This window comes from Gopherus flavomarginatus, chromosome 1 (assembly GCF_025201925.1).
Source record: "Gopherus flavomarginatus isolate rGopFla2 chromosome 1, rGopFla2.mat.asm, whole genome shotgun sequence".
Classification (NCBI taxonomy): Eukaryota; Metazoa; Chordata; order Testudines; family Testudinidae; genus Gopherus; species Gopherus flavomarginatus.
In genome coordinates this window covers 47256311-47275387 of record NC_066617.1, presented here as the reverse complement: position 1 = coordinate 47275387, position 19077 = coordinate 47256311, and the positions used below count along the sequence as shown (strand labels likewise).

Genomic DNA, 19077 nt, shown 5'->3' with positions numbered 1-19077 from the left:
TTTATTTCAGACCCAGATGCCAGGAGGATTGTGAGAATAACAAAGTAAGCAAAGGTTGTCATAGTTGACATAAAAGTAGTCAGCGTTAAGATTAGAAATCGACTTCTATTTCGGCTGGACCACTTTTATTGTACAGCAACCTAACAAAGGGGTTGAGTACTTTAGTGTAGTCCTTCAGATACACATACTGTTCATGTTATTTTTAGTTTGCTCATATTTGATTTAATAGTTGCATTTAAACAACTCACAGTTTCAAAGTCAGCTTTATTTTCCAATATTTTGTGAAAAAAATATCCAGCTATTCTAAAGCCATTAATGGTAACTGCTAGGATTTAGTTATCTTTTTTCAATTAATGCTTCCAGTAACAGTTTTCTGTGAAATTTTACAAGGCCTGAATTATTACTTATATCACAGTAGCTCCCAAAGGAGAGCTTCATTGTGGTTGGTGCTGTACAAACATAAAACAAGAGATTCTCACTGCCTGAATAACCTCAGTCCAAAAACAGGGTGTTTTGTTAAATAATATTTGTTATATCTGGATTACTTATAACTGCAATTTCCACCTATTAGGAAATTAGCTTGTCTCACATTCCACTTATTAGCTTGTCTTCACATGTCATTTCACAAATAAAATGTCTCAGAAATACAACAATGCCTTTGACAGACTGGGGATTCTATTAGCTGTTTTGTTTTGGTTTTTTTTGTTCTCAGAGGCTATGATCTCAAAAGGTTTGCAAATGTCCAAATTAAAAATACATCTTAGCAGCAGAGTGCTAAAACGAGCACTTGCATCTCTGGGATGTTCCTGCTTTTGTAACTCATACTTCAAACATTTATACTGGTCAACAGAATAAAATTTTTCTTTATATTAAATTAGAAATCAGGACTTTGCTTTCTTTGGATAACACTTGATACGACTTGCAGTTCAGATCACGCTTCTTGACTTTTTTTTATGATCTTATTTTAGTTGAATCTAGTCCAAGGTTATGCACGTAATACAAGGCATCCAACTTTTTTGAAGACAATGAAAAGCAGACACAAATTAATGCAAAAGAGTGAGAGAAAGAAATTAAAAAGTAAAACAAAACCAACTTACAAGGCAGTTATGACGGAACTAAGAAGGGTTTTTAGAATCTATACCTTTGTCACCTTGACATTCCAGAGGTCAAACTAAGCATTTGAACATAACTACTAACTAAATCCCGAATAATTAATTCACTTAGTAGTACATATACTATCTGTTCATGAAAATCATTTGCATGGCTTCATTCCTTGAGAGGCACTTTCCTGTATGGTGTAGGTAAACTAGAATTGAAGTTTATGGTTTGATTTTTGAGCATGAAAGTTCTCTATGGTCTTGTCTGCTGTTTAATTTTCACTTGCATTAATATGTTACTAGTTTTCTAACAAGTATCAAGTCTTGACTGAAGTTCAAGTTAACTGAGAACCTGCTCTGGCTTTTCAATCTTGTGGATGGAAGAAATTAGTCATAAGGCACTTTTCATTCTGAGAGCTATCATAAGCTGGAAGCAAAACTATTTATACAGGGACGCTTTTGGCAGACTAATATATATGCCAAACAGGACTCAAACTGGGATAGTATTGGGGTTATGCCTCACTGACATTTTTTAACAGCATCACCTACACCCCTATATTAATGCTAACTAATTCTCTGACACTCACCAAGGGCTCTTATGATTTCATTATAAACTGAATCCAGCATGGCAGCAGGGCTCTCCCAAGGAGTTGTAGGGAGTCTCTTCGCTGCCCAGTGTGGAAGACAAAGGGCCTGCATGCTCTGCATTCTTTGGATGGGCCAGCCCCTGGAAGTGACCTGTAGATATTGTAGAACCATGCTGAAGAGCATTTTGGGTTCTGAAGTGCTTTGCTTCAAGTCTCAGAGCCTGACAGTCAGTAGCAGGACTTGGGAGTAGAGGGCCTGCAAGACTAGTGTTCCTGGCCCACCCCACAGTGTGAGCAGTAGTAGGATGAGGGCAAATGGGGGCAGGAGGATCACAATGACAGAAGACAGAGAACCAAACAATGGGGCATATGGGGAGAGAAGAAAAGAGAGCAATAAGAAAGTAACCAGGAAGGAAAAGAAACAAAATGGTGAGAGCACAGAAGAGGGAGAGAGAGGGAGAGAGAAAGCGAGAAAAAGATTCACAGATTTTGAGGTCAGAAGGGACCATCATGATCATCTAGTCTGACCTCCTGCACATCGCAGGCCACAGAACCTCACCCACCCACTCCTGTAATAGACCCCTAACCTCTGGCTGAGTTACTGAAGTCCTCAGATCATGGTTTAAAGACTTCAAGTTTCAGAGAATCCATCACTTACACTAGTTTAAATCTGCAAGTGACCCATGCCCAATGCTGCAGAGGGAGGCAAAAAAAACCAAACCAAACCAAACCAGAGGATGTCTGCCAATCTGACCCGAAGGGAAATTCCTTCCCAACCCCAGATATGGTGATCAGTTAGACTCTGCGCATGTCAGCAAGACCTGTCAGCCAGACTCCTAGAAAAGAATTCTCTGTAGTAATTCAGAGCCCTTCCCATCTAGTGTCCCATCAGCAGCCACTGGAGATATTTGCTGCTAGCAGTTGCAGATCAGCTACATGCCATTGTAGGCAGTCTCATCATACCATCCCCTCCATAAACTGATCAAACTCAGTCTTGAAGCCAGTTAGGTTTTTTTGGCCACCACTGTTCCCCTTGGAAACCTATTCCAAAATTTCACTCCTCTGATGGTCAGAAATCTTTGTCTAATTTCATGCCTAAACTTGTTGCTGGCCAGTTTATATCCATTTGTTCTTGTGTCCACATTGGTGCTTAACTTAACTAACTCCTCTCCCTTCCTCATATTTATGCCTCTGATGTATTTATGGAGAGCAATCATATCTCCCCTCAGCCTTCTTTTGGTGAGGCTAAACAAGCCAAGCTCTGAGTCTCCTCTCATAACATCTTAGTATCTTTCTCTGGACCTACTTCAGTTTGAATTCATCTTTCTTAAACATGGGAGACCAGAATTGCACACAGTATTCCAGATGAGATCTCACCAATATAATGGTACTAACATTTTCCTGTCTCTACTGGAAATACCTCACTTGATGCATTCTAGGACAGCATTAGCCTTTTTCACAACTGCAACAGATTGGTAGCTCACAGTCATCCTATGATCAATCAATACACTCACTTCCAACTGATACATCCCCAGCTTATAGCAGAAATTCTTGTTAGCCCCTAAATGCATGACCTTGCACTTTGCACTGTTGAATTTCATCCCCTTTCTAATACTCCAGTTTTCAAGGTCATCCAGATCTTCTTGTATGATATTCTGGTCCTCCTCTGTAGTGTTAATCCCCCTCAACTTTGTGCTATCTGCAAATTTTATTAGCGCACTTCCACTTTTTGTGCCAAGGTCAGTAATAAAAATGTTAAATAAGACTGGTCTGAAGACTGATCCCTGAGGAGCTCCACTAGTAACCTCTCTCCAGCCTGACAGTACACCCTTCACTATGACCTGTTGTAGTCTCCTCTTTAACCAGTTCGAACATTCAACACTCAGATTAGATATTTAGTTCTATTTATTCATATTCTAACAGTCCACATTACTAAATTTCCCTGGCAGATGTGGAAGAACTTGGGGGTGGTGAATCTTTGGACTGGTTCTGATCTGGTTAGGGAATGGGACAAGGCAGATGGACAAAATTCCCTAGAGGTTGATGGATCTATCACTTCTAATTTTTTTTTTAAGTCACTGATGCCATAACTTATGGTAGGACAAGTGCCAGCCCCAAGCAACGCTGGATCTGCTAGTGTATCCCAGGGTTATGGGTCCCAATAGCAGAATATCTGTCTGGAGGGATGAGGTCACAATGGCCACAACCCAGATCCAGCAGGGGGCCTGGCCCATCTAGGGTATCCTGAAAGATGAATGATTTTGGCTCGGGGGAAGGGTATAGCTGGTGCTCATTTCAATGCCTCCTAGAGGCAGCTACTACTGATAAGACTCCTATAGAGCCATGGATGTTAGTTATAACTGTCACTCCTGCCAGAACCCCTGAGAATGGTGGCTGTGGCCAGGGGATGAGTCATACCTATGATCTACCTTCCCAATTTAAAAAATGTATCGTATCAATGCAACCTGACATTTAGGCAAAGTGATATATTTAAATGATGTTATATTAGGAGCATAAAACACCGCTCTGGAATCTGTATAGCAAGGGAATGAGTTCTGATTCAAAATGCTGCCACATAATTTCAGAGTGCAGGTCTGCCAGAAATTCCTTTGGTTCCAGTACTGTACAAATACCAAATGAGCTCCCTCCCTTTTTACTGCAGTATAATTGCTACACACTGGCTGCTGTTGACAAGACCAGTGTCACGGGCATATCTTGGCAGCTTGGAGGAAATTTGTCACTCTGCTCATAAATAGGTATCAAACTGAAAATGAGACAAGACGATATAGAAGCAAGCAGGATAATATGATAGTTTGTTTTCTGTTCAGTACTTAGCCAATTCCCTTCTTAATGGATACAAGTCTCCAGTTTGAACATTAAAGGCTAGTGATAAAACCTCCTTAGAAGTTTACAGAAATCGGTTTTATAGCTGGGATATGTTTCACGTTAAAACACAGGCATTTATAGTTTAAGGAGACATTATTAACGACCTCAGCAAGCAGTAAGTCATTTATGGAATGAATGCACTGTCTGTTTACAATACAGCACAGCAAGATTTAGCCTAAGTGAAAGAGTCTTGGACCAACCCCCTCCCAAATCCCCTCAAAACACAGAACTTATCCCTGCAATCCTTACTGAATCAAAACTCTCACTTGACTTCAGTGGGAACTTGTCTAAGCAATAAATAAAACAGGACCTAATGATCTGAACCTCATAGGGAGAAAATTTCAGATTGGATCCTTTTAGAAAGAACTGGTTTCCCAGAATTCCCTGTATTAACACAAACCGAAATGCCTGAAGTTAATACTAGGACTGACATAAAGCTATAACCAAAGATGCACACTACAGCAGTTGGAGAATAGCTAGCTAATGAAAATCTTTGTTTTCTTCTATTTAATAATGTATCCTCCTTTTCTGACTCACCGTAATTTCCTGCTCGTAGGTCCAAACACCGCAGGCCAGTTCAACACAGAATATCACAAGCAAACTTCCAAAATACTGTGGAACACAGAAAAATCTTAGTTATATTTTTACAATGAAGCTAACACTGTTAAAAAAGCTATTAAGTAAGTAATTTTACAACACTTCAGAACACCATTAATTTTTCATATAACTAAGACAGTGAAAAACCAAAAGTATTAGGGCATGATGATTCATAAAATAAGCCCTGAAGTTTACCTTTTGCTATAAACATGTTTAAAGAATGTGACAAGGTGAAATAAATGTGGTTTATTTCTAATCGACTTAATATGAAATATGTCAAGCGTTGCCATGGGAATATGAAATAATTTCCAAGTTACCTCATGGAACAGGACTATTATGACGTTTTACACAGAAACAATTCCAAAAGAGGCTAATATTTTTGTTCCCCACACACACCAAAACTCATCATTTCCCACTGTTCCTTATTTAGAATAACTAGAGGAGTTGCAACCAAAACCCAAGTAGGGCTAACAACATGAACATGCTAAATGGAAAAAATCTTCAAAATGTTTGTAGCAAGGAGGAAATTCTATAGGTCTATGTAGTTAATAAAATATTAAGAAAAACTGTATGCAATATCAAATAAACCATTGAACTTGTGGGATGAAGCTCCACAGAAGGCAAGACTCTGCATGATATGCAATTGCTGTAAATCTGAAAGCTAGTTCAGTTTGCTTTTATTTGAAGTGTACCTTTCGTCCACTCTTGCGTGGTACCACCTTCTTCCACGTAGATAGGCTGATTCCCTCCCTGTCTGCCACAGAGCAGAAAAACTCCATTTCCAAACTCACACCCTTTCTAAGAGTTGGCTTTATTTGGAACTCAAAAACAATTAACACAACTGAGACCTCCGACTAAGTTTCCCCCCTGAGCTTGCCTGTTTTTAGAACTTCCCTTCCCCATTTCTTCCCTCCTAGCTCTTTAGATCCCTGTCTCCTAAGGGCCATTCCCACCTGCCTATTTTCTAGGGTGGAGTTAGAAATTCACTGCTTTGTGACACAATGACCTAGAAAACCATGCCCACACCACACCAGTTCCTCCTGCTTCTTTCCAATAGGTCTTCAAGTTCTATTTCCTTCTCAAAGAAACGCAGACCCCATAAGGGTTTGTCTATATGTAGAGTTGTTCTTGACTAACAATTCCTGATTAACTCCATGTCTGGACACTCTTACAGAACATTAGGAGTGGAAGAGACCTGCTGGGTCATCAAGTTCAGTCCCCCGCTAACACAGGCATCCGTCGTATAATCCATTCGTAAATATATCAAGCTCCATCTTAAAGCTAATTCGGTTGTTTGTCCCCATTACTCTGGAGCAACTGGAAAGCTGTTCCAGAATCTCACTCTTCTGATTGTTAGAAACTGTCTTCTAATTGCCGACCTACGTTTATTCATACTTATTTGTCCTTCTGCTACGGAAATCCACATTATATCCATTTGTTCTTCCGCCAACATTGTCCTTTAGCTTAAATTGCTCTTCTCCCTCCTGGCTGTTTACCCCTTAATGTATTTATAGAGAGAAATCCTATCCCTTCTCAGCCTTCATTTTCCTAGGATAAACATGCCAACCTTATTCCAGAATAAGAATGCTTTGACTGCCCACTTTGAAAGTGGGCTAAACTAAACAGAAACAAGGCACTCTTGTTCTAGAGTAAGTGAGTCTACACATGGAGTTAATCAACAACACTCCATGTGTAGATAAGCTCTAAGAAATAGAATAAAAACACTGTGGAACTAATAAGACACATGCCAGACCCCACCACTCAGTCATCTCGAAATCTCCCATTTCCTGCTCATTTTCATATCTGATCTACTGGATTGTAGGCACTCTTTGCAGGGAACCATTTCTTCTCACCTTCTCTGCACAATGTTATAAACTTCAGCTGTGAGACATGTTCTCTGCTGTGCAGATATAAAGCCAAGAAAATAAATACAATTAAAAATGATGACCAAGTATAAACTATATGAACTTCTCAAGTTGTCTCATAGCCAATAGGAAAGGGAGAGGGAAAAAAGTAGGTGCCAAACCAGTGGCGTTGAACCCTTAGCTCATTCTCATGATTTAGGAGAGAATTTACACCATAAAATTCCATTAAAGAAAGTATCAGAAGCCACTAAGGAAAGTAAATGGAAGCTAGAAATGACACATTTGGATTAAGATTAACTACAGGCACTCAGCATCTTTCAGAATCAATCCTTTTGACTCTCTCTTAAGAAGTCCATCCTCTCGTCACAAAGGTGAGAGAAGAAAATAAGAGACACAAAGTGTGCATGTAGAACTGATAAATGGAATTGTTTTTAATTGTTCACTTTATTAATTTAACTTCTGTTCACCATTCACTACACTTGCCTACACTGTAACTTCTGTTCCATATTGTAATTCAAACCCCATTTTAAAACACTCACTCCATTTTGTAAAAGCTTCCTCCAACCTTCATTTTTGCAAACCCTGCTGTAATCTTATTAGTTTCGTTTAGATGTGTGAATGAGGTATGTATGAATGATGGAATCAACCTCCAGCCCCAGCCTGTCCTGATGAGATAAAGTTCAAATACCAACGGCTGAAGACCTAGACAACAGCCCTAAACAAAGTAAGAAGCATCCACCCTAAAGAGAAAAGGGCAACAGAACAACAGAAAGAAGATCAAAGCCAGGTCCAAGGCTGAAAGTCACGCCTGCAATTGATGGGTGATCAATCTAAACCCAGAGGCAGCGTGACACAGCAAGACCTATAGACTTTGAATCAAAACTAAAAGCCTATAAAAAAGAAGGGTGAGATGAGAGACTCTGGGTAACATTCTGCTGCCAACATGGAAGAACATCGGTGCCTGCCCAACAGAGATCCAGCTCAGCCTTGTGCCCAGCTTTCCTGGCCAATTAGCTGCCACAAGCTACGAACCCAAGCTGCAAAATCAAGCCATGAACTTAAGCTATCTTCAGGACATGAAGCCTTAATTTGCAAAATAACTATACTGCAATAATTAACTGCTGCAATGATATTAAAGTATCTCTACAACCACAGATGTGCTTCAATTTCTTCCTCCTATTTTGGGGGAATCTTATAACTCTCCCTAAATTTAATGAGTTCCAAAACAAAAAATTCTTACAGAAGTTGTGTGAAAAACTCCTGTAATTATTATTTAAATTTACTTCCCATAATTTTCATCTTCCAAGCCACACAGATCGTTGCTGGTAACAATTCCTACCTCTCTGTTCCCAAACAAATTCCCAGTAGAGTCTGAAGTCCAAAATAAATGCAGCCTCTCACAAGAAGCAAAATAACTCTTGCTTTTGTCAGTTACAAGAATCTGGTTTCCACAACAAAGGTTTAATTAATTCTTCCCTGCTATTGTGGGTTGAGTGGCTGAGTTCTGGACAAAAAAATCTCTTATTCCCCTGATAGAAAAGTTTATGCTGTTCCTATGCCACTCTCAAACTCTTGCATATGATATTCCCACAGTTATAGTTCCTACATTACTCTCTATAATATTTGGTTCCTTCCAAGGTTTTTTCTGCTATTCTGCAAAGACCATCCTCTATATCGATAATCAATAGTGCAAATCATCTAATACTCACAGAATCAGAAACCTCTGAACTAGCAGGTATCCTCAAAACTCTGACATTTCTCTCTCTTATATGGTTGGTAACCAGTTTTCTCCCTATTAGAGTTGTGTGAAATCTCCATAAAGTTCACATGGTTCATAATCTTGAATCTGGCCCAAGGGCTGTGTTTGTAACTCCATGAGGTTTCCATCATCAGATCTGAGGGGGGAAAAGCTCTGTTTCCTTGACAGAAACTGAAAGACTAAAATACTGGAAGTAAGTACTCTGTTTAAGGTAATAGGCCATCAAGAAAGGGATACAATGTGTGCTGCAGTGCCAGGCATGAGTGCCTAAACCTTGGCCCCCATGAAGTACAGCATGAATGCTAACAAGCAGCAGTACTTTGTTCTTCTGTTACTCCTGTCCTGAGCTATTAATGCAGACTGAGCACAGGCAGATGCAGCAGCTAAGCAGAGAAACTGCCTCTCAATAGAAGGAAGCCCTGACAATTCCTGGACACAGCACAAGTAGCTGGATAGTTTGTGCAGCAATGGATGGATGTGTGCACTCAACTCCTCCGCATCCACTCAGGATAGGCAGCTGCAGTGAAAGTGACCTTTGGAGCTTTAAAGAATCCTGCCTTTTCAGTACTGCAGCCCCAGGGATGAGAGATACATACAAAGGGAAAGAACTGAGGACTCAGGAGTTCTGAAGAGCCTACCTTCTGCTCACTTTCAGTGCACAAAGCAAGTTGGGATGTGTAGGGGTGGGGAGAGATGAAGAGAAACTGAGTATTGCAGCTGATGGTAAAGGGAAAGAGAAAGTCATCATTGAGAGCTGCAGACTAACAGAGATGGAGAGAGATACAAAGGGAGGAGACATTAGGACAAATCTTCTGGAGGCACAAAAGCAACAGAAATTTCCTGTAACTACCATGCTGGGGATACCCTCTCAAGTTGAGGAGTCTCCAGCAGATGTAAAAAATTAGGGCTGTCAAGCAGTTAAAAAAATTAATGGCAATTGATCGCAGTTTTAATCACACTGTTAAACAATAACAGAATACCATTTATTTAAATATTTTTGATTTTTTCTACATTTTAAAATATATTAATTTCAATTACAACAGAAAATATAAAATATACAGTGCTAATTTTATATTTATTTTTATTACAAATATTTGCACTGTAAAAATCAGTAGTATTTTTCGATTCACCTAATACAAGTACTGTAGTGCAATCTCTTTATCATGAATGTTGAACTTACAAATTTAGAATTATGTACAAAAAATTACTGTATTCAAAAATAAAACAATATAAAACTTTAGAGCCCACAAGTCCACTCAGTCCTACTTTTTGTTCAGCCAATCTCTCAAAACAAGTTTGTTTAAAGTTGCAGGAGATAATGCTGCCTGCTTCTTGTTTACAATGTTACCTGAAAGTGAGAAGAGGTGTTCAGATGGCACTGTTGTAGCTGGCATCACAAGATTTTTACGTGCCAGAGGCGCTAAAGATTCATATGTTCCTTCATGCTTCAACCAGTATTTCAGAGGACATGCGTCCATGCTGATGATGGGTTCTGCTTGATAACAATCCCAAGCAGTGTGGACCGATGCATGTTCATTTTCATCATCTGAGTCAGATGCCACCAGCAGAAGGTTGATTTTCTTTTTTGGTGGTTCCAGTTCTGTAGTTTCTGCATCGGAGTGTTGCTCTTCTAAGACTTCTGAAAGCATGCTCCACACCTCGTCCTTCTCAGATTTTGGAAGGCACTTCAGATTCTTAAAACTTGGGTCAAGTGCTGTATCTATCTTTAGAAATCTCAGATACAAATGTTTAGCATATCTGGCACATAAATACCTTGCATTGCCAGATACAAAAGTATCATGCGAATGCCTGTTCTCACTTTCAGGTGACATTGTAAATAAGAAGCAGGCAGCATTATCTCCCGTAAATGTAAACAAACGTATCTGTCTTAGTGATTGGTTGAACAAGAAGTAGAATTGAATGGATCTGTAGGCTCTAAAGTTTTACATTGTTTTGTTTTTGAGTGCAGTTATGTAAGGAAAAAAATCTAAGTTGCACTTTCACAATAGATTGCACTACAGTACTTGTATGAGGTGAATTGAAAAATACTATGTTTTATCATTTTTTACAGTGCAAATATTTATAATAAAAAATAATAATATAAAGTGAGCATTGTACACTTCGTATTCTGTGCTGTAACTGAAATCAATATATTTGAAAATGTAGGAAAACATCCAAAAATATTTAAATTTCAAATAGTATTCTATTGTTTAACAGTGCAATTAATCATGATTAATTCTTTCAATTGTGATTAATTTATCGAGTTAATTGCATGAGTTAACTGTGATTAAATCAACAGCTCTACTAAAAAATCAACATAGTCAACTGCTACACTTCCCTCCCCGCAATCCCTGGAGCAGGTGGTGTATCAGGAAAGTGGCCAGAGCACAATGCACTTCAGCTATCACAAGTCCATAGGAGACCATATTCAGCTTGTACAAGTTACAGCAGCTCTCAAGGTGCCCTAAACTTTACCGGGGCCAGAGCATAGTATCAGAGAGTCAGAAGCAAAAGCTGAGCAGTGCAGAGAAACTGTCCAGTATAATATATAACAGACCAGAGACAAACACTGACTGGAGATAAGATGACAACGAAACTGGGACATAAATTATAGAAAGAGAGGTAAAAGATAAGTACAACATGAAAGATGGTAGTAAATTTGTTTTGTTTATGCTAATTCAGATGCCCTACATTTTGTTTTTGCTATAAGGCTGGTGGAGTGTCAGGGAGGAGAATGGGAATCAGTGTAAAGATCACAAATTTTCACTGTGCATACATAATGGTCCCTGAAGTTTACTGAAAACTACTGCTAGAAAAACCTTTCAGGTGTTATTCTTAAACACAAACTCACCACAGCCCCCAAACATATGCCTTCCTGGTTTTCCCTTTTGCCTCCATGTAATGTTAAAAATAGGGCAATGAAACTAATTTCTTATTAGCTGTGATGTGCCATGATTTTTGCTTCTTTTTACTAAACTAAATTAATAAGCAACAAGCATGGAATACATTGTGGGAACAAGTGTTTTCTTAGTCATAATAATCATTCAGCTGCAAATGCAATAGCATTGGCAAGCAAAAAATCACTGTCCTGTGCACCGAATCTCAGACATTTTGTATCACTTTAAAGGTGCTTGTGCCAGCTCGTCCCATTTTTCTCAGCCAGTAACTCTTGCTGAATGTGTCACACTTGAAGAACCTCACAATATAAAATCATTCTCCCACAGCTTTTGGTCCTACAGAGATAGGGCTTTTTCATGCTGTAATTGAACGCAACTGCAGAAGAGGATATAAAGTACTGATACAAAATGAGAAACACAATACAAATGTTTTATTCAGAAGGGGCATCACAGAATACATCCTTCATACTTCTACAGATTTCTACTTGTCTTGGACATTCCCCATGATACTCACAATGAACAGGATCATCAATACCAGGATTTCTGTTTATGCTTTTCTGGCAACAGGTAGAAACCCTGGTGACTAAACTCCTCTCTCCATTACTGGAGTATGTCAGGCAGGATTGTGGCGGGAAATGGGAGGCGAGGGAAGAGATTTCATTTTATTTTTTAAAAAACATAACAACTGAATGTTTTTTTGTTGAATTGCTACAGATTATTTTTCTTAGTTTGAACCATGTCTCTGGATCATTTACATGAATATAACATATTTGAAATATTGTTGATATAGAAATATTAAGATTTAAATTCAACCTGTGAATAAAAAACTAACTAAAGAGTTTAATTGGAAGTGTCATGGGGTAGTCTCCTCAGTAAAAGGGCCAGAGCCATGTAAACAGCTTCTCAAATCCTTCTCTTCTGCCAGGGGACAAGTCCCCCAGCACCGGTACTAAGACAGACAGCCATCAGACTGACTTTGAGGACCCCCGCTCACAAACAATGGAGGACGAGTGGTGCCAGGTTGGGCTGGGAATGGGAAGAGAAACCCAAAGAGACTGCCATGATTTAGGGTATGTCGTCACTGCGGAGTTAGCCTGCGTGACTGGTGCCTTGGTCTGAGCAGTTGAGTTAGCCTAGCCTGGGTGTTAGCAGCCACACCACTCACCACTGTGTCCTCCAGGACACTCCTCATGTGTGTTGCTATATCCCATGGTTCTTTCTGCTGCAGTAAGCTGAGCCGTTTACTTGGAGGACTGTCAGCGCTCCAGTGACTTACCCTGTGTCCTCACTGCAAAGTGGGCATGCTACCAGCCGAAGTGAAAACAGAACCTGGGCTCTAAACTATACTCCTAGTCATGCCAGCTAGATGGGTTGAATGCATCTCCCAACTTGGGTGACAGAATTTTGTATGTGAAAAGAGGAGGCATTAAAGGAAACACCTGGGTAAGAGCCAGAGCTAGCTGTATGGTGAAAACACCCCTTTATACAGGCCCCTAGGGCTGTCTAAATCACACCAGGAGCCACGGAACAGCCCAAGATTAAATGGTCACACAAGGTGGCTTCAATTCACTTACCCTTCTCCCCTTATACCTGGGCTGCAAGTTCTGTTCTGTGCCTCTTATAGGTGCAGGTCAGAATCTCACCCCATTTGCAATCTTAACTCCTGCCTTGCAAGTCAGAATCACAAGGCTTACAAATGCACAAATGATTAACATATCCCATCACATGAAATGATGAGAACAAGAAAACTGTCCATCAGCAAACTATAAGAAAACTAGAGAACTATCTAGATTCCTAGAGGTAATGGGGAATGGATGGGTGATTGAAGAGGAAGTGTGCTAACGAATGGAGTCAGCTGTCAGTGGGTGTTGAAGAGAGGGGAGAACAGGTGGTATCTTGAAAAAGCTTTCCATTTTTGGGTAATATGTGCCTTTTTATTTGAAGAATAAGTATGTTTATTAGTGAATCACACTGTGTTTTGTGTTTCATTTAATAAAATCTGATGTTCTTACATTTTTTTTTCTTTTGCCAAGTGATTTTTTCCACCAGAAGAGAGACACCAGGTTTTTCAAGCTTCAGAAAAACTGCAACCCTAACAACAGAAAGACTGAAGAAGCTAATCAGCATAGCTGACCTCCTCAAAGGCTCTGCCTTGTTTACAGCACCTTTTTGGGCAATGTGTTGCACATGGAAGCAATGACAAGAAAGAGCTGAGAAAGGAGGACAAGGGCTGAGAGGAGATTCCAAGGGTAAGCAGCTGCAGAATGAAACCTTAAAGGAAACTCTCAGACTGGTGTACATGGTATGCGAAACAGATGCCAAAACATTCTAAGAGGTTATGTGTAGTATTTCCCAATGGCTAACAGCCTGAAAGCATCAGCCTCATTTTGCAAGCCATCCAGACATCTGTCTGCGTCATTTGACAACCAACAAAATATGCCTGATTATCAATGGGAACCAGACCCCTTCCGTGAAAAGTCTAGTAAAAAACCTTGCAGTCACTGTTACTTTGTTATAGTTTGGAACGAATTAGCCATAGAGGCTATTGAAAGGATTCACCCAGGTACAATTTTCAGACATTGATTTATTACTTGTAAAAGGAGTCAGACTAACAGCGAAGGAAACTGAAGTCCTTTGTTTATCTATTCCTGCAGTGAAAACTTCTCCCATGCTGCCCCAGCTATGTCCTCAACCCTGTTTTGAGGGGATTAATGGTTAATTTATCATTCTAATTCAAACACTGGGTGACAATGGCAATGTTTTGCATGGGTGATGTGGACACATATCAACAAGGAAGTGGACTGAAACTACTAATTCACAGGTTTAGGAGTGGTAGCCATGTTAGTCTGTATCAGCAAAAACAATGAGAAGTCCTTGTGGCACCTTATAGACTAACAAATTTATTTGGGCATAAGCTTTTGTGGGCTAAAACCCACTTCATCAGATACATAGAGTGAAAACTACAGTAAGCAGAATATATATTATAGCACATGAAAAGATGGGAGTTAGCACTGACCCCCCACTTGGTAAGGCAACTCCCATCTTTTCATGTGCTATAATAATATTCTGCTTACTGTCTTCACTCCATGCATCTGATGAAATGGGTTTTAGCCCACGAAAGCTTATGCCCAAATAACTTTGTTAGTCTCTAAAGTGCCACAAGGACTCCTCGTTGTTTTTACTAATTCACAATGTAGGCCACGGAGTGCCATCCTGTCCTTCAAAATTAATACTCTCCACAGCCAAATTATCTGATATCTGCAGAGTTTAGATGTCTCCGTTTACCAAGTTCTATCACTATGCACATTTAAAGCTTGTGTCCTTTTCAAAACCACCTGATTCCACACAAGAGTAGTTTTTTTCAAGTTTTCACAACTCCATTACACTATTACCATTCTTCATTTTCTTATAATCCAGAACTACTTTTCTGTAGTTAGATCAGTATCCCTGTGTTTTTAATTTTCAGATATATTTGTCCAAGTTTTTTTCTGATTAGTCCTTTTGCCATTATTATTGTCTTTTTCTAATTAGGCCAACACAAAATTCATTATAAAGAGTAAACAGCTCCCCCCATTCATATTCTCCTATGAGACATCAGTTTGTTCTGCTACCAACATTTACTTTACCATCTCTCCTTTATGGTAAGGAAGAAATTAATAAACACTTAGGCATTAGATTAATATCTTAAAACAATTATTATTATTCACTAACTAAGGCTCAGATACTGTAAGTCAATGGAGCTTCATGCAGGCACAAGTGTCCTGCAAGATCAGGTTTAAGAATTCAATAAGACATAGTTGAAGACAGTCCTCTTGCCCTGAGGAAATTACAGAATAATGTCTCTTTCCCTTTCAGTATCATAGGATCTGTATTAAAAACTAATAATCTCTTTTTGCACAATCCAGTGAGTCAAATTATTCTTTTCAGTAGGTTTTTCCTTTTTCACACAAAGGCAATTCATACAAAAATGCTTCTTTGAGTAACAAAAGCCTCTTTCCCCTGATTAACAGACCAATTCAGTATTGAAATAGGGTGCCCTTTGCCCATGCACCCCCAAGGTTCTTGAAATGTTCCTTGATTCCAGGCAAGTCTCCCAGAAAGAAGTGAACTAAATGCTGTTGCACAATCAGCAAAAGGTTGCAGAACTAGCTCAAAGGTGTGTCTTTCTGTGCAACTGGTAGAAAAGGCAAGGCTAGGCAGGAAAAAGGGTGTGGCCAGCCTGAGAGGACATCACTCCACATTCCATACTTGCCAAAAGGAATGCATAGTTGGAGCAGTGATGCTAGTTTCACTGCAGCCTTAGAGTTGTACTAACAATAGAGCTGGGTGACATTTTTTGACCAAAACTTTTTTGGCACAAAATACCGATTCAGTGATATGGAAACATTAAACTGCTGGTTTTATCAAAAATTATTTTGGTCAGAAAAAAAACTAAAAATTTTCCAAAAATCAAAATATTTCAAATTTTCAATTTCAAACAACCTTGATTCTAAAATGTCCTTCTGTTTTATTTAAAAAATTAAAAAGTTTAAAAAATGCTCAAAAGTCTAAACAAAACGTTTTGCTTGAGGTTGAACTAAATGTGTCATTTGATTTAAAACCTTTTTTTAGACTTTTAGATGCACCAAAAATTTTGGAAATTTTTGTTTTCAGGTCAACCCAAAATATATATCTTTTTAATGTTCAGACTGGCCAGCAAACCAAAAAAATAAATCAGTTATTCGCTCCGCTCTAATTAACAGGCTAGACACAGACTAGACCCTGAGTCCTTCTAAACCTACTGTTACAGGGGACGATAAGTGTATCACATAGGGCAGACAAAATATCCCCACTCACCTGGCTTTTATGGGTCCATGGCCACAGTTTACAAATAGTTGTCACAGTGACTCAGAGTGTCCAAATCTAGAACCACACTATACATTGTTGATAGAAACACAAGGTGTAAAGTGCAGCCATTTCCAATACCAATAGACAGGCATGTGGTTGTTTGCTACTGCACAGATGTGCTGAAAAGTCCAGTGTGATGTACAATAACTGCCACTACGCTGGTGGCCATTTCACACTGTCATCCCTGCTGCCATAGTTAGGAACCATTTTATTGCACAGTCATCTGGCTATGAGTGGTTGCTGGATGGCTCTTCCCTCTCGGACAGTCTGGGCAATAAGCTCCTGAACTAGAGCATCTGCTCTGCCCAGGCACTATGTAACAGAGCGCTCAAGACTGATGTTAGTTGCAAGAGGTGGGATGAACAGAGCATATGCACTTGCATAGATCCCAATCGCTTGCAGGACGATTTAGGCACTCCCGCCAACTGCATGCCTGCCCCTCTGGAGGGGGTGGGAGATGCGCCACTAGAATACACAGGTCCTTATGTTAGCTGCCTATTTTTACTGACCAAGGGGAAGGAGTTATGTCAACAGCACTGCACAGTCAGAGCTCTGTGAAGAAAAGTAATCCCTACCTCTCCATACAGTTACTTTTCAAGTGCTACAGGATGCTGAGCATCCTCAGGCCCCAGCTTCAATAGGTATTGAGAGGGAGGTACTCAGCACCCTTTCAGAATTGAGTCCCACTGTATCCACTGTACTTCATATCTTTAAACTAAACTAACCCAGATATTTCCATTGCTGGCACCCAGATGTCTCCATCTGGTTTAGCCAACCTTCTCACATGGTTCTGGCAATGAAGTCTTTGTGGCTGCTCCCTGATGTTTTGGGCCTCACATTACAAGAAGGATGTGGAAACATTGGAAAGAGCCCAGCGGATGGCAACAAAAATGATTAGGGGCTGGAGTACATGACCTATGAGGAGAGACTGAGACAACTAGGATTGTTTAGTCTGCAGAAGAGAAGAATGAGGGGGATTTGATAGCTGCTTTCAACTACCTCAAAGGGAGTTCCAAAGAGGATGGATTTAGATTGTTCTCAGTGGTAGCAGATGACAAAACAAGGAGTAATGGGCTCAAGTTGCAGTGGGAGAGGTTTAGGTTGGATATTAGGAAAAACCTTTTCACTAGAAGAGTGGTGAAGTACTGGAATGGGTTACCTAGGGAGGTGGTGAAATCTCTTTCCTTACAAGTTTTTAAGGTCAGGCTTGACAAAGCCCCGACTGGGATGATTTAATTGGGGACTGGTCCTGCTTTGAGCAAGGGGTTGGAATAGATGACCTCCTGAGGTCCCTTCCAACTCTGATATTCTATGACCCAGATGCAGTTCTCTTTGGTTGGTTCCATATGGGTGACTGAAACAGCTCTAGTGTATCATCATCTGTATCCTATATACTTGCAGTTGCTGTGATTCCCAGTAGCTCCATAAAATGCTCAGCACTTTCTACCATTTGTGATACATGAATGTGCCTGCGTCCGCACAAACAAACACATGTTGTTATGCGTTTATGAAGGCAAGAACAAAGAAATGTGTCCTGCACTTACAGCAGAAGGTAGTGACGTTTGTGATGGTCCTTAGCTCCCGCGGTAATTCAGCCCACAGTCTCAGACCAGCCCCTGAGAAAACTCGAGCTCCTGGACAGATGAGCTTTACCCTGTGGTGAGGTTGTGCAATGAGTCTCTTTAATGTTGCTGTTTAACTTGTCAAAGTCTACCCAAAGTGAATGAAAAACACTAGTCAGAACAGGAAATAATTAACTCTCCACCCAATTCTAATACAAAAATATCTAAACTCTATTCAATCAAACATCACCTCAAAAACTTCATCTTAGAGATGAGGCCTCATATGGAAAATGTTAGCCCAAAAAGATTTATTTTTATATATTTACTTTCTCAAATACAAATAATTCTTATTTTACTCTGAATTTAAATTTAGGTACAGATCTGGCTTTCCATAAACATTATATACTACAACATTCAAAAACACTTAAATCCATCTTTCAAAAAGATAGGCCAGCCAGCTTGAGAAATGTACAGTGTGTTAACCACAAAAGTAATTTTATAGTTTAAAACACTGGAGAATAAATTTTGAAAGACATTTACAAATTGCGTGCTCCTTACTTCCCCAGCTACACATTAGGCAGCATGAATTTTAACAAACAAGCTGATGAAAGCCATGCTATCAGAAAATGATGAACTCCAGTCTCTGTCCTGTCTAATGCTAAACTCTACAGATCCAATGCTAAGTACCTGTGTCAGTTATTTATTTTTTCTCTTTCACTGGTTGGTTAATAATAATGAAATCCTCCGAGTTTGTAAATAACAAAATTCCTGTGCCAAATATTTGTACAAGGTAATGGAGCAGCTGTGATTTTGTTAGTACTGTATTTGGGTCACAATGGATTCCTCTATTACCACAGCCATACCTGCTGCCACAAGACAGACTCAAGTTCAATTATCAAGAGGCTGACTCTCTCACTAACCCATGCTGGCAGGAGCAAGG

The 19077-nt window shown here is 39.6% G+C and overlaps 1 protein-coding gene across 1 annotated transcript in view; it reads right to left on the bottom strand.

Annotated features, from left to right (window-relative positions):
* TSPAN12 (tetraspanin 12) overlaps nt 1-19077 on the bottom strand; it is a 62142-nt gene that overhangs the window by 16176 nt on the left and 26889 nt on the right. Inside the window, exon 5 of the mRNA XM_050936350.1 lies at nt 5108-5182. Coding sequence (XP_050792307.1) covers nt 5108-5182 — 75 coding nt within the window. The remainder of the gene's footprint in view (nt 1-5107; nt 5183-19077) is intronic.